The sequence below is a fragment of the Phasianus colchicus genome, chromosome 4 (genome assembly GCF_987193195.1).
Source record: "Phasianus colchicus chromosome 4, bPhaCol1.hap1.1, whole genome shotgun sequence".
NCBI lineage: Eukaryota > Metazoa > Chordata > Aves > Galliformes > Phasianidae > Phasianus > Phasianus colchicus.
In genome coordinates, this window is record NC_143439.1 from 7,414,392 (window position 1) to 7,428,657 (window position 14,266).

Consider the following 14,266-nt stretch of genomic DNA (forward strand, 5'->3'; position numbering starts at 1 on the left):
GTTTCAAAACAGAAAAAGGAATGTTGAGAATTCAAGTACATAAGCCTCAGCTGTAAACAGACAGGTATGTAACTGCAGCCTGTGTGAGCACCCATGTATTTTTAAGCAGAAAGAGACAATGTATTTATTTGATCTCTCTCAAGGTAGGCTTGAAAGAAATTTACAGAAATCCAGAAGCATTAGTCAATATTCCCTGTCACGTCTACACTGAATGAGCCCTCTGCAGAAAGATTCACAACAGCAACATACAGACCTCTGAGCCAGCAGCAAGAACCATAACAGTTTAGTTCTGTTCTAACCCAGTCCATTACCATTAAAAACCTTTCTGTACAGGCAGGACAAACAACAAAAAGGAAACCTGGTTACCATCACTATCATACATCTTATTGAATTCACCTCACTAATACCAGGACAGATCATGTAAATTACTTGCCTGGGGCCTAGTAAATTTGGTCCCCCGAGTTTTCAGCCTGGTATAATCACCAGCTTGATTAATTGCACAGCAGTTCTCTAATCCTGCACTGCTCACTCTAAGGATAGGTACTGGATACTTGATTTTTTTTTTTTTAAAGCTTCTGGAGGCCAAAGTCTATTTTTAATAGATATAATTAGTTCATTCCTAAAAAAACAAACACCTGATTGATTGTGGCAGGTTATAGGTAGCCTTGAACCTTCCAAGTAATCACAGTATGATCTCATCTTTGTTTACTTCCATCTCTATCAACAGCAGTGAATCAACAGCTTCCAGTATCAACTGAAAATAGCAGGTGCCATCCTGCTGTCTCAAAGACTGAATACTCCATAATTATTTACTTTACAGCTTTTCTACAAAATTAGTAGTTCTGTGTCTTCTAACACTTCAGTATTTCTCTTGAAATGCCAGCATTCAGAGTCTGGTGGCTTTATGAGAAACTACATCCCTGAAATTTGATTTCATGTAAGTGAATTTACAGAAAGGCTGAAAGCACTAATCTTATGACATAAAGAACAAGCAAAAAGCAAACAACAACAAAAAACCTCAAACCACCAGAACAAAAGCCAATAAATGAATTGCTGATAGTGCACTGATTTGGATCAGTACTTAGGTGCACAGAAGAAATTCACATCTAACCAAATACAGCTGCTTTCTGAAGGGAAGCTATGAATGAATAGCTTACTTGGACATTTGCAAGACTAACTTGCGAAAAATCATGACTGCATACATGATTCAACTGGAAATATTTTATATCAACCACAATTTAAAGTTCTATGTAAGCTACTCCTTGGTCTTTGAAGAGGAATACATAAAGTTCTGTTTACTACAGAATCACCATGTATTTTCAAATCTCTTGAGCATTCATTCATTTTGTGCTCAACTTAGAAAAGGTGAACAGATACACTGCTTATGTTTTTTCAAGGAATTTCTTCCCTGTTTTCCTCTCAAATAAAACCCTACAGTAGGAAACATTCTTTGCTTTCTGCAAACAAAGCTAAAAAAAAGACTTTTGAACTGCCAAATGGAAACATATGGTGATAAAGACCAAATAATTATGACCACAAACTAGGGAAGCAAAACTGGGTAATTACAGCACATTAGAATTCACATAGTAACTAACATGGGAGATAGATTACTCCTCTTTTCATTGAGGAAATAACCCAGTTAGCATTATCTAACACAGTGTATACATACTACTGTAAGTATTCCTGTATGTCCAGACCTGCACGCTTCTGAGCACATCACTCTTTATGTTCGCCAATAACTACAAGATTGCCTCAGTAGTATTAGTTTCAATTTTCTTCTTGTTGTGCATCTTTTCTTCCCCCCCAATAAATGCTTAATGAAACATTTCAGAATATTTTAAAAAGACAACAAACACACTTTGGGAAAGCAGACTTCAAGGAAAGGTTAAATCCCTCCCTCTTGGGACCTAGAAGAAACGGTGCCATTTCACACTACTCATGCAGGGAGACTGAAGTGACATTCCCTGTCCATGACCACAAGATAACAGACCATAGACGGAAAAAGCCAGTATTTTCATAGTGGGACATCTTTCTCATCCACCTGTAGAACAGTTGCATACTCAATATCTCATTACGCTTCTGCTTCAGTAACATAGCAAGTAACAAACCCAGGTGTACTTTTGAGGCCAGATACATCAGGAAGCCTTTCAAAACACAGTTACTACTGCACTCCCAGCCTCCTGTATGTTCATTACAAACATATGAATTGTCGAGTGATGCAAGTAATCAGTTCTCCTCATAGTGATACTTTCCTGATGACAAAGACTTGCTATGCAATCACTTGTATTACTTTAGTGTACACAACAACAGGAAGAGATCAAACATTGTCAGAATGGAAGACAACAATGCATTCACTCACTATTACTGTCATTCAGGTCACTACTGTGAGCAGAAATAAGAAAATAATGTATATATCACTGGAGTAGACACCATACCATACACATAAAGAGAAAATTAAAGGGAAAGAAGTGAATATAGCAGAACTAGACATGTCTCTGGAGTCTCTGGCATAAAAACATAACATCAATTATCTAATGCAAGCTAACTATTTCAGTTTTACTTTCACAGTCCTTTCAAGTCCTACGTTAAGAAGGCTTGTAGAAGCAGTCATCTCGAACTAAACTGTGCAGCTGCTGGCTTTTACTGAATTCCTTGTACATTGTTACACAGGACAAGGCATAGAGAAAGCACAAACTTCAAAAAGATTACCCAATTTATGAAAGCTTAATGAGCCATTGCTGCAAAACATGCAAAGCATACATGTCTTACATTCTGATTTCAGACTACAGTTTACTAATCAGTTACTGAAGCTAAAGCACTGCAATTCAACAGCAGATACTGACCAATAAGTTAATAAGAGTTCCCACAAAGATAATTTATAAGTTTAAGGACAAATCTGAGATGATGTAAGAAAAAAAACAAATACACACCCACCACTTAATTCTTTTCCATAACTTGAGAACAACAGTACTAGCAATATCCTGCCATTCATATATTTTACATACTGGCATATAGCTATACTACAGTTGTTGGCCATAAGATTGAACATTTTTCTAAAAAAAAAAAAAAAAAAAAAAAAAAAAAAAAACCACACCACCACTTGGAAGACAGGCCCACTTCAATGCAATACATATAGAACACCATCCCAAGAACATTCAGTAGATTCAAATTTTCACACTAATATTCAGGTCACAACTTCAAAATGAAATTAAATAAGATTTTGATAGAGCATTCTCACCACCTTCTGATCAGTCTGCAGCCTATGTAAAATAGATCTAGTCCTGGTAGGCAGCAATTTAAACCAGTCAGAATGAATAGATGGTGCCCTTGAGACAGAACAAACTACACAACACTAAATACTTGATCCAACTTCAGTAGTAGTCCTCCTAGGACACTAGATAGAAAAGCAAAATAAAAAAACCAACAAACCAGGAAGCAAGTTTGAGCTGCTCCTGTGTGCTCTGCCCTTCTTGGTACCCCAAGGCACTCATTAATCTAAACTGCCACAATATGACTGTAAATATGAGCTGACAGATAATGCTATGAACAGCTATCCTTATCAGGTCCACAAAGAAATCATGACCAGGTTTCGAAACCTATGAGCCTTTGATTCTTGAGTAAAGAAATGAAAGTTTTCTTGGTCTTAATCTGCTACATAGCATTACTTAATTTCTTCTGTCAATGCTTTGGTACATGAACACATTAAGTTTATACAGAAATTATTCAAGCTGTGAAACTTCTTTTTAATTTAATACCAGAAAGACACTGAGCACAAGGCATGGCATAGCAAGATAGTTTGAACTGATACAAGCATCAAGTGGAACAGAGGACAACAGTGCAACTATGAGGGTTGCTCTAGAAGTAGTGCCTCCTATTTTATTATGTTGGCCCACAAAGTCAGAAACAGCTGTTGGTGATACAGCAGTAGAGGCTGCACCTTCCCATCAGTATTCCATTACATGTTGTTGTCATGCGACAGACAGCAGCAGATGGGGAGTCAGACAAAATGGCGACTGACACTGAAGTGCTGAAAAAGCAAAGGTGTGTCACTGAACTCCTCCATGTTGAATAACTGGCACCCACTGACATTCACCAACACTTGCTGAACATTTATGGAGCCTGAACAGTGCACGATGCAGTGGGTGATACAGTTCAGCAGCAGCAACAGCATGTCACCTATACCAGTGCACTTCTTTTTTTAATCTGTATAAACATGGCATGCAGGCTCTTATTTATTACTGCTTAAAATGCATAGTTAATGGCACAGACCATGTTGAATATAAAACAGTATTTTGTAGCTGAGAATTTGTCCTACCAAACAGAGTTATTGTGCTCTCTGCACCTGTTGTAGTTTCTGTGAAAATGAAGAGGCAACATTAGTGTTGGAGCAACACACATCCTGAAGTTATTTTGTCAAAGTGTTAAGGCATTATATCCAGCAGGGCAAGGTATTCAGCCTGGGCTTTCTTAGCCCTCTTGGAAAAAGCACAACAACATATCGCTGTATACAGTTCAAAGTAAAGCAACACAGAGCATCTTGAAAATAAGTGAATAAATCACTTCTTGAAAATCAACCCTAAAAGACTGGAACTATTGTCTGTGTTATTGCATGGTATAAAGGTGAGCCAGGTCTGCCTCGCTTCAGGCTCTGGAACTTTATGCAAGGCTTTTGAACAACTACCTGCAATGTTTTTCCTCTTTTTCCTTCACTTACATTATTGCACTAAAAGCATAGGAGAAATAGATCACTATGTTCCGTCTGGTGAAAGGTTTTAATTCACATCCCTATTGCTCAGACAATTAAAAGCAGTTCTTAGTGCAAAGAACTGAAAAGGCAGACTCTCAAAGCACTGTGCTAAAGCTCTGGGAGACAGTTTTATTTTTAAATATAAGCTCTTCCAGTTGGCTTCAATTTACAAATAATCCTGCATTTTATAGAAGCCTTTCTCTGAAAAGCAACATTGAGGTCACCCTTACATTTTCTGATTAAAAAGATAATAACACAAGTCTAAGATTGTAACTGGCTTCTCCAAACATTAAGTTCCCTTTCAAACAATTATTTCCCTTTTTTTTTTTCAATAAAGAGGAAGTCAATAGCAACTGGAGATGTTGTCAACTATTTCTATTATTTCTTAGTCAGTGAAAATACTTAGACACCCATTCGTCATTTGACTGTTCAAGTGAAGTTTTTGTTCTTTAACTAACTTAACGTAGATCATTCTGTCTACTTTTTCCTGGGGCGGGGCTGTCAGCTGAAACTGTACAAATGAGTACTTGAAACTGAAGCCATGATTAACTTAAAAGGATACCAGAACATGCACCTGAAGTGCATTTTGGAAAGTACAGCTCACCTGAAACTAAATACTTCTAACGAGCTGCAAGACTACCCGGGCTACCTTCAGAAACAATGGATTAGGATTTAGTCTTGGGCTTGGTACAACAGGATTTAACTTATTTCCTCATCCTGAGATTAAGGAAGAAAGCATTTCTTCTAGTACTGGTTATGTGAAACTATGGACTATGGAAATACTGCATCTCTGACCTTACACAGAAAGCATAAAACAAGTTATTCTACTTAGTTTAAAAATTAACAAGCCTCAGATATAACAGTTTTTCAAAACATCAAGTTGAAAAATGCAAACAGAGAAAAAACAATATACAACACAGTGGAAAAAAAAATATGAAACGTAAAAGCAGACTTATTTATATCTGTATGCTTTTTCTCTACTCAGTAAAGGTAAGAAAGAACAAAACAAAGAAAGTTTTAGGAAACATTTTCAAAAGACTTGCACTTTTAGGTAGACGCTAAATGGTTAAAGAGAACATACTAGTTGTGTGAAGATCAACTGAAATATTATAGGTTTTTTTCTACAATCCCCATCCCAGATAATACATATATAAGATGTATGCTCAGCTGTTTTTAAATACAGTTCCCATTCCATGAAAAACACAGTACTATAATTTAAAACACCACAAAGTTACCAGCAATAAAACAATAAAATAGTCTCTATAAACAGAATTATACCCAAATATATGATCAATCTAATTCCTGTATCACAACACAAAGATACAGAACATACTGCACGTTGCAACGCACCCAAACCAAAGGGTGTGATCAGCCTAAGAAAAAGCCGTGCATTTTTAACTACAGAAAATAAACCCCCACCTACTAGAAATCATAGGTACCACATAACATAACATAACCTCCTAAAAACTTCATCAAGAAAAAAATTGTTCAGCAAAGATACACTGCTAATAATAAAAACTATAAGGCCTACAACAACTGAATTCCATACTGGAAAAAAAAAGTTCAATAAGAGAACAGGAGTATCAGTAATACCCACCAAAAAACACAGTAAGACTGAACACCCAAAAACAAATACTTTCCTTACCTTTAGAACACTAACTGTAAGGCTTCTCAACAATAAGACCAGCAACCAGTCTAAATCCAACTAACACTCCTCAACCACAGGGACCACACTATGTACCAGAGCACTAATTACCTGATTGCCAACATCTGATTCAAACCACAGGTGCAGCCACTTGCTCATTGCAGCACTTGCAGGCAAGACAAATGAAGTGAAAATCAGTACGAGGGAGCTATAATATAACAGGTTCTTATCACTAAACTAAAAATATACGTATATTAATATAAATATTTTGTTTCTTATCACAAGCCTCTGAAGAATAATGAATTTACCTTCTGCTGTTAGTATCTGCATGCTATTTTTTTTACTTCTGTAACTGTATAACAGAAATTGTGTAAACATATCTAAACACATCTAAATGTTATTTTCAACCTACAAGTAATAATACTTCTATGGAAGCACTCTATTTAACATCAATTTTTATTAGCAGACCTCAAAGACTTTCAAAGCATGCTTTCGCAAAAGGCCCCTCAAACCCTGAGTTTCTTTGTATCACCTATATCACAAAATGCACGCATACATGCGCATGGTTAGTAGACCAGGCAAGGCAGTTGTATGAGCTCCCTGAACACCAGCTCCTATATTCAACAGAAATATCCTTTTCCCATCTGTGTTTTTTGTTGTTGTTGTTGTTTTGTTTTGTTTTTTAATTTAGCATCCCCTGATATTTGCAGATGAAAAAAGCTAACCCAAAGATCTGACTGAAAATTACTGACATGATTAGTTAACAGCTGCCAAAAAAGAAAAAAAAAAAAAATCCAAGGTACACAGGTGATGTTAATGCCATAGAAGTCTGAAACCATCTTTCACTGCAGCTTGCTCCCAAACTCAACAATCTTTTTTCCTATTGTTCCCTGTAGGACAACGTCTGGTTATGTGACAGATTACAGATATACTCCCCAAAGAGGCATGCCCCCTACTTCAAAATCTAAAACATTCCTGCCTGCTGCTCATTTCACGTGCTGAAACAAAACACTGCAGGCAGCCTGCAGAGTATTTAATAAACTCAAGACTGAATATTCCTGCTATCCTCAAAGGAGAACTCACAATCTGCAAAAGGATCAAGCATGCATGTTAAATACGGCTTGCAAGAATGCAGTATTTAGAGTTCAGACCCTGTAAACTGAAATTCAGAGGGATCTTCTTTCAAATAAGTGGGACAGACTGTATGTTTATGTCTTAAATGATAAGCTGTTGGGTTTTTGTCCTCTACAAAATTCCAATTTGTTCTCAGGCACTGGTTAAATTTATACAGTAATAAGAAATTCAGACTCAGAGCAAAGTGTCCCCTGGACCTACACGGTACTGAACTGTCATTGTACAAATCTTTATGCAGTGCCACAGCATGATCTCTAAACACTCATGCTAAGTAGAAGCTGCAGCTCAGGGTACACAAGGAACAAATACGTAGCACTTTCGAACTCAAAGTAAGCTGCTGGGAAAGGCAATTATTACCTGCTTGTGATTGATCATCTTCCTCTATAAGAATGTGTGAGTTTTCATTTATGACCTGCTTGGTCAGTGGCATAGGGCTTCGAAGGAAAAGGGCTTTTTAATGGATTTTTTTTATAGGTAGGGTATTAAAATAGCACGAAGACAATTTAAATCACAAACAATGACACTTTCCAATTTTCTTTAAGAAAGAAAACAGCAATGCAGCTAAAAGTTCCAGGAGAACAGTTTGGGATGTGGATAGCACATTTCAACCTTGTGCATTCTACTGCCTTTTAAAGGGTAGAAGTCTGCGCAATCAAAGCAGAGTAAGGCTTCTAGTAACATGATTTTAATATACATACGGTTTTAACTCATTTATGAAATCTTCTAGTACATCAAGATAACAGGCTTACAGAAAGCAAAATAATCCAAAACTTGCCCTTTTTTCCACTAGTACAAACTCATAGGTGAGGTGAGCTGAAGCAATCTGCTAGTGCCTTCAAAATTTCAAATAATCATTAAATGCAGAGTTCATGGATGACAATTGTTGAAGAATGCATTTATTGTTGCATAAATAACAATTACATAATAAGGCTTCAACCTGAAATTGCCTTACTCACAACATGTTGCATAAGCATAGGGCTAAGTCCAAAAGACAATAAGGTTCTCCTCATATCAAACTTAATAAAAAATCTTACCCATTCTCTTGGCTTAAAGACCGCTACAAAGGCATTATGTTAGGGTGTCTCATACGCAGGGAGCTCCACGATAAGAGATGAGGAGTAGCGGCACACCAATCTTCTTTCATTCTTCAGAATGTGTCCAAGACCACCTGGGGCCAGTTCTTCTTTACTGCAAAGGAATTACGTCTTGGTCAGACTTTGAGATTCATGAAGAATTTTCACTGAGAAAAAGCAACAAATTGAAACTCCTAAACTATACTGTGGAAGTAACTGCAGATCTGCATCTGCTAGAGGTATCTCCCAACTTGTTCTTGTAGAACTTTCTGCTAATTCTACTCATTTAAAATATAAGTATTTTAGAAAGTGAACATGGAACAAAAGTTGCAGAACATTTTTTTAGTTGGATAAATTACACATTCCACATTATTCTGAACTGCTTAGCATCTCACATTCGAGCTTGGGAGGACTTGTTATGAAGAGGAGAGGTTATGAAGTCCGCAAGATAACGTCAAGTGCTTATGTGCACCACTGTCCTCTGCTGGAAGAAATCAGTCCTATTCATATGTTTATGACAGATTAGCTTCTATTAGAAGCATCTGACAGAGAGCAAACATGACATAAGCAACAGCTAATGTACGTTTCCATTTAAGCTCCACAGGCCTGTGGTTTAGGACAGAAGGTTATTAATTCTATCGTCTGCTAGATGTAGCTGCATAAACAGCATCTAGAATGCTAGCATACGCCCTGGACGGTGATCTTTATTGCCACGTATTTGTGCAGCAATAACACCCTCATGCCTGGAATGGACAAGATCCCACTGCTCTTCATACAAGACTGCAACCAAATGGCACCATACGAGCAACACGTCAGGCAACAGCAGGTGATGTCTGATGCCCAGCATTTGCGGAACACCACCCTCAGAACATCAGCTGGTTTTGTATCAGGCACCAAAAGAAAAGAATATGCAACCCTTAGGAAACCCTGAGAGACATTTTAAACAAGAGCTCAGACAAAGGCAGAAAAGTAATCAATGTCTCTTGTGCCAGCACTTCTAGGACGACTGTTAATTTTCTCAAGCTAGGCTGAGGACCTGTGGATTCAGGGCTCTCGAGACCTCCTCAGACTGCATTGAAACTGTTTCTCGCGCTGATAGAGTCACATTCCTAGGCACAAGGGGCACTGCCTCTCCAGAATTAAGGGAGAACCACGCTTGCACCTGCCTGCTAACTAGGCGCCGAGTCAGCCCAACTGAGGGATAAAAGCCTCACGCTCGCCACAAGCCCCCGTTCTCTCGCTCCTGACCCCGTCAGGCGGAGCATGCGCGTGCAGCCCGCTCTTCCCTCAGCGGCGGGCCTGGGCGGGAAACCACTGTGAGGGTTCTGTCGGGAGTTGTAGTTCTCCTTCCCGCCTCTCCGCCAGGCCATCCCGCGCGCAGGACTGCATTTCCCAGGGGGTGCTGCGGTAACCACTCGGCGTTTTGCAAAGCAAAATGGCGGCGCGTGGCTGCGGTGGGGTTTGGCGCCGGGCGTTGCAGCGCGGCCGCGGGGGGTCTTGCTCTGCTTCCCGCCTTCGGCGGGCCGTCGCCTGCAACGCCAGAGGTGGGGCGGTGCCGCTGGGGCAGAGCGGGTACGGTGCTGGGGTAGCGCGGGGAGGGGGGCTGGGGTTCTCTTCCTCGGCACGTGAGCTTTCACGTTCTCTGTCAACAGTCGGGATTTCTCTGCACGACCGATGACTTAAATAAAGTTACGTAGAAGCTGGTAGGAACGTAGTGCTTCGGGTTGGTTCTTCAACGACTTGGATAAACACACAGCGTGAACGAATGCTGGGTTTTTGGCCTGTGCGGTGGGCAGGGCTGGAGCTCTGTTTACCTTTGTGACGGAGTGCGAGCCTGAGTGCGCTGTGGTGATTTTTTCAGATGCCGTGCGGTGGTGGGGGTGCACTGCAAAGAAACAGAGAATAGAGATAAATTGGCCAGAAAAAAAAAAAAAAATCAATTTCTTTTTTTAAGGTTTTTTTTTTTTTTCTTCCTAAAACAAGGTATTTTCTAGGAGTAATGGAAAACGCTGAGTTAAGCATCGCTTCATTAAAATAGCATTGCCTGCTTTAAGCATCTGAATCTTAAACCTTTTTTTACCATCTCCCTAAAGCAGATACAGGTGGCATCTGCATGGCTGCAGTGGTGCCGTAGGGATGTGCTCGGCTGCAGGAGGGCAGGCAGACCCAAATCCTGTCAGTGCCTTCTGTTTGCCTATGGAAGGAACACTGTGCCTTGTCTGATATTTTTCCACAGCTTGCTTATCTGCTCTAGCTATCTGGGTACTTCTGTTGCTGAGCTATCTTGCCCTAGGAAGGTGATTTTGTCACTGAAATATTATTTTGTGCCACTTCATTTGTACAAGGCCAGATAATTACTTACAGAAACTGTCAAGCAATTCATACTGTAAAGGTGACCCTTTTCTCTTATCCATATAAAGGTTATGGATGTGAGAATTGCAATTACTTTCCAGATAATATAGAGAAGCTTGATTCTGCGGAGTATGTTCAGAGAGCAGTAGCTCTCTAGTTGGAGTGATGATTTCTCTATTACCAGATTTCTAATGTTTATGCTAATGTGCTACTAACACTGCTCTGGAGAGCTACCTTTCCCAGCATGCAAGAGACTAACTGACAAAGAATACATAATTTATTATGCCACCTGTCTGTTGGAAATTTATCAGACTACATGAGAAGTAATTGATATTTATGATGATTTCATAATTTTCCTGAGTTACCAAATTAGGGTTCATCCAGCTTGCAAGTTTGCCTCATTAATTTCTGTAAGGCTTCTCATCTAAGGCGAAGGCGAAAGTTTCAGATCATTACATTTTCTTTCTTACAGCAATCTCTTCTGTATATTATCAGCACACTTTGCCATACAGTCCTGTCTTTATATGTTTTGAGTTACTGCCTGGTCTCCTGTATTGCAGCACAGCCTTTCCCAACGTGCTGTAGATGGATTTGTATCATTTGCTATCATTTCTTAAATTATACATTGCAGTTTTTTAAAATTGCATTTCAAATTTTTGTTTAAAAAAAAAAAACAAAAAACAACAAATGCAACACTATTTTTAGGTGGTTTTTAATGTCATCTGTATGTTAACCACATTTGATTTTTTTTTTTTTTTTTTCTTTTCAGTCTTGCTCCATGGGCACCAGTTGTGGGTCTGGAAATTCATGCACAGATCACTTCCAACTCAAAACTTTTCTCTGGCTCCCAAGTCCAGTTTGCAGCACCTCCTAATTCTTTGGTATCGTTCTTTGATGCTTCTTTACCAGGAACTTTGCCAGTAAGTTATGTTTTGGCTTCATTTTCATCAGAATTTCATGTCAGTTAAGTTTGAGTACATTTGCAGTATTTTGTTCTTTCTAATATAGAACTATAGTCTATAGCACTATTTTTACATGTTTTTCTATTTTCTGTCTGTTTGATAGTCTGAGATACTTGATGTTGATTCTTTTCAGTCTACTCATTCCCTAGTTATCAAGGGGATTATTTGATATCTTCTGCAAAGGAAGAAAAATATGGAGTGTCTGTTTGATATATTAAATGAATTGCAGTATTTCTCTGAGGCTGGAGTGTATTTGATTAGTATGAGGCACAGGGTGTTCCTTAAATATGAGAGTTACCTAAATTCCTGTGGGAGAAAGACGTCTTAGACTTCCAAGTGGCCATTTGATGTTACTTTGCCATATGTATGTTGATGTAGCTGTCATTTGCTGTTTGCAATGTCTTACTCTGAGATTACTTGGTTTCTGGAGTAGAAATTCTCTGGTTTAGTGAAGTGTGAACTGTTCCTATTTTCAGTGCAACATAATTTTAAAAAAAAGAAGAAGAAAAATCTGTGTGAAAAGTTGTGAATGTCTAAGTCAGAATAGCTAGCTAGCATTTTGCAATGAGAATTTATTAGGGACAACATAATTATTTGAAGTCACAGCTCAATTTTTTTTTTTTTTTTTTGGTGGTACCTGTGACAGTGCTTCTTCAGAATTCTCTGGGAATCCTCGAGATTATATACATATAATTTATATTTAATAAGTATAACCCTATACAGTGAAAATAAGTACTGAATAGATTTGGCAGAGCCTTGTGCAACAAACATGTAGAGATTGTAATTAATGGGGTCAAATTATTTTATGCAAGAGTACTCCCCTAAGTATTTTTCTGGAGATTTGAATTCCCATTGCAGGTGTATTTTTTTTTTAATCTGTTGGAAGTTTTTCTTCACTGTATTAAAGCCTTAAATAATGTTATGAAATTGAGAATTATAGTTGGATTTCTAGGGACTTGATATGTGCCATGTGATCCCTAAGAGTTGATACTCATTCTGTATTTGCAGAAGCATGGAAACCTAAGGAAGTGGAGGTTCTGTGCTGGTAAAATGTGGACTTGACTCTAGAATCAGTGCCAATCTGGGGCTGTTTCAAACCGAACTGTGGAAATCTTGAAAACTTCCCACAGGGAATAGAAATCTTCTGAAATCTTTTGGGTTCAGAAGAATCCAGTTAGACTTGAAACATGGAAGATGAGTTCCTTTCATGTGAAGGCAGGCCGAAGTTAGGGAGTTCATAATCACGTAATTGTTTCAGGCTAACTTAACATTCTGAAAATGATGGAAGTTCTGTTAAATTGCCTAATGCTTGTCTTCAGTCAAGTAGGAAATCTGTTCTTGAAGAACAAAAATGAGCATCTACATAGAGTTTTGCTTTTATGTAAATACTCCTGTTCCTCCAAGTTGGAGGGGCTTTTTTTGGCTTGTTTTCCTCTGTTACAGTGTTTTACAAATGGGGCTTTGTATAGCCTTTGTGAGAATGTATTAATACATGCAGGCTTTGACAGAGAAGATAACTGCACCTGAGATGCAAAAGCAGGATGGCTAGGTTAATTGAAAAGTAGTGATTCTGTGTTAGCTTCTACCAGCTCCTTCTATCTAAGCAAGAAGAAAGACTTTTCTAGGTGTAGTAGTAGTGAAAACAGAGTTGAAAGTGAATGTTACAAAAGAGCTGTTCTTGAATGTTACAATGTGATACAGAATCCAATGTGATACAGAATCCAATCTGTAGTCTTACCTTCAACTTTTCCCACTGTACTTGCTATACACAAGTTTGAGGACAGTATTTGTTCTGGCACCAAGTGTTTATTAAATAAAAGTGAAGCAACATCTTAAATGTTCTAAACTGTCTTTAGAAGGTATGTATTTGTCATTTCAACTCTGTTTTGTTGAGAAATGGGGAAAAAAAAAAAGGAGCTAAGTTTTAACAGAACTGAAGAATACAGTGGTTTTGCAGCGGAGAATAACTGCTGTTGTAAACTGAGAACAACTGTTACAGTTCTGTGTCAAAGGGATTTAAACTTACTGTGGTACCATGATATAGTTTGGCTAGACAACCATGTTGTCACTCTGCTTTTCAGTGGGACCAGAAAGAATGGTGCGGAGGGAGCTTTTCTATTTGTTATACATTTCTTGGTCACTAATGAGCATGGGTGTGATCCTTAGCTGCGTAAAGGGGAGACTATAGGTATTGGTTTAGCCCTTCTCCATCTTTCTGCTTTACATTTTTTTTTCTTGTTCTGTCGTGCAACTTATTTTATGTTATGGCTGCAAGTAAGGCCTTAGGAGGACCGTAAAAAACAGGGTTAGTGCCATGAACATTTCGCTATGCCACTTTCATAATGTGCCTCTG

At 38.4% G+C, this 14,266-nt stretch overlaps 1 protein-coding gene and 1 long non-coding RNA gene across 27 annotated transcripts in view; one reads left to right on the top strand and one right to left on the bottom strand.

Annotated features, from left to right (window-relative positions):
* The window catches only part of LOC116226148 (uncharacterized), a 213,213-nt gene extending 203,329 nt beyond the window's left edge, over window positions 1-9,884 (bottom strand). For 17 of the 23 annotated variants that reach the window (XR_016465751.1, XR_004166253.2, XR_016465755.1 and 14 more), the window contains exons 1-2: window positions 9,766-9,884; window positions 8,561-8,714 (exon numbers count right to left, since the gene is read on the bottom strand). This is a non-coding gene — a long non-coding RNA (uncharacterized LOC116226148). The other 6 variants (XR_016465762.1, XR_016465759.1, XR_016465761.1 and 3 more) reach the window with 3 other exon arrangements.
* A 128-nt stretch (window positions 9,885-10,012) lies between these two features.
* The window catches only part of GATB (glutamyl-tRNA amidotransferase subunit B), a 45,865-nt gene continuing 41,611 nt past the window's right edge, over window positions 10,013-14,266 (top strand). For 3 of the 4 annotated variants that reach the window (XR_016465741.1, XM_031588896.2, XM_031588897.2), the window contains exons 1-2: window positions 10,013-10,171; window positions 11,721-11,871. Coding sequence is in view for 2 of the 4 variants with exons in the window: in XM_031588896.2 (XP_031444756.2) it covers window positions 10,035-10,171; window positions 11,721-11,871 (288 nt within the window). In the remaining 2 variants the exon portion in view is untranslated. The other variant, XM_090138534.1, reaches the window with a different exon arrangement.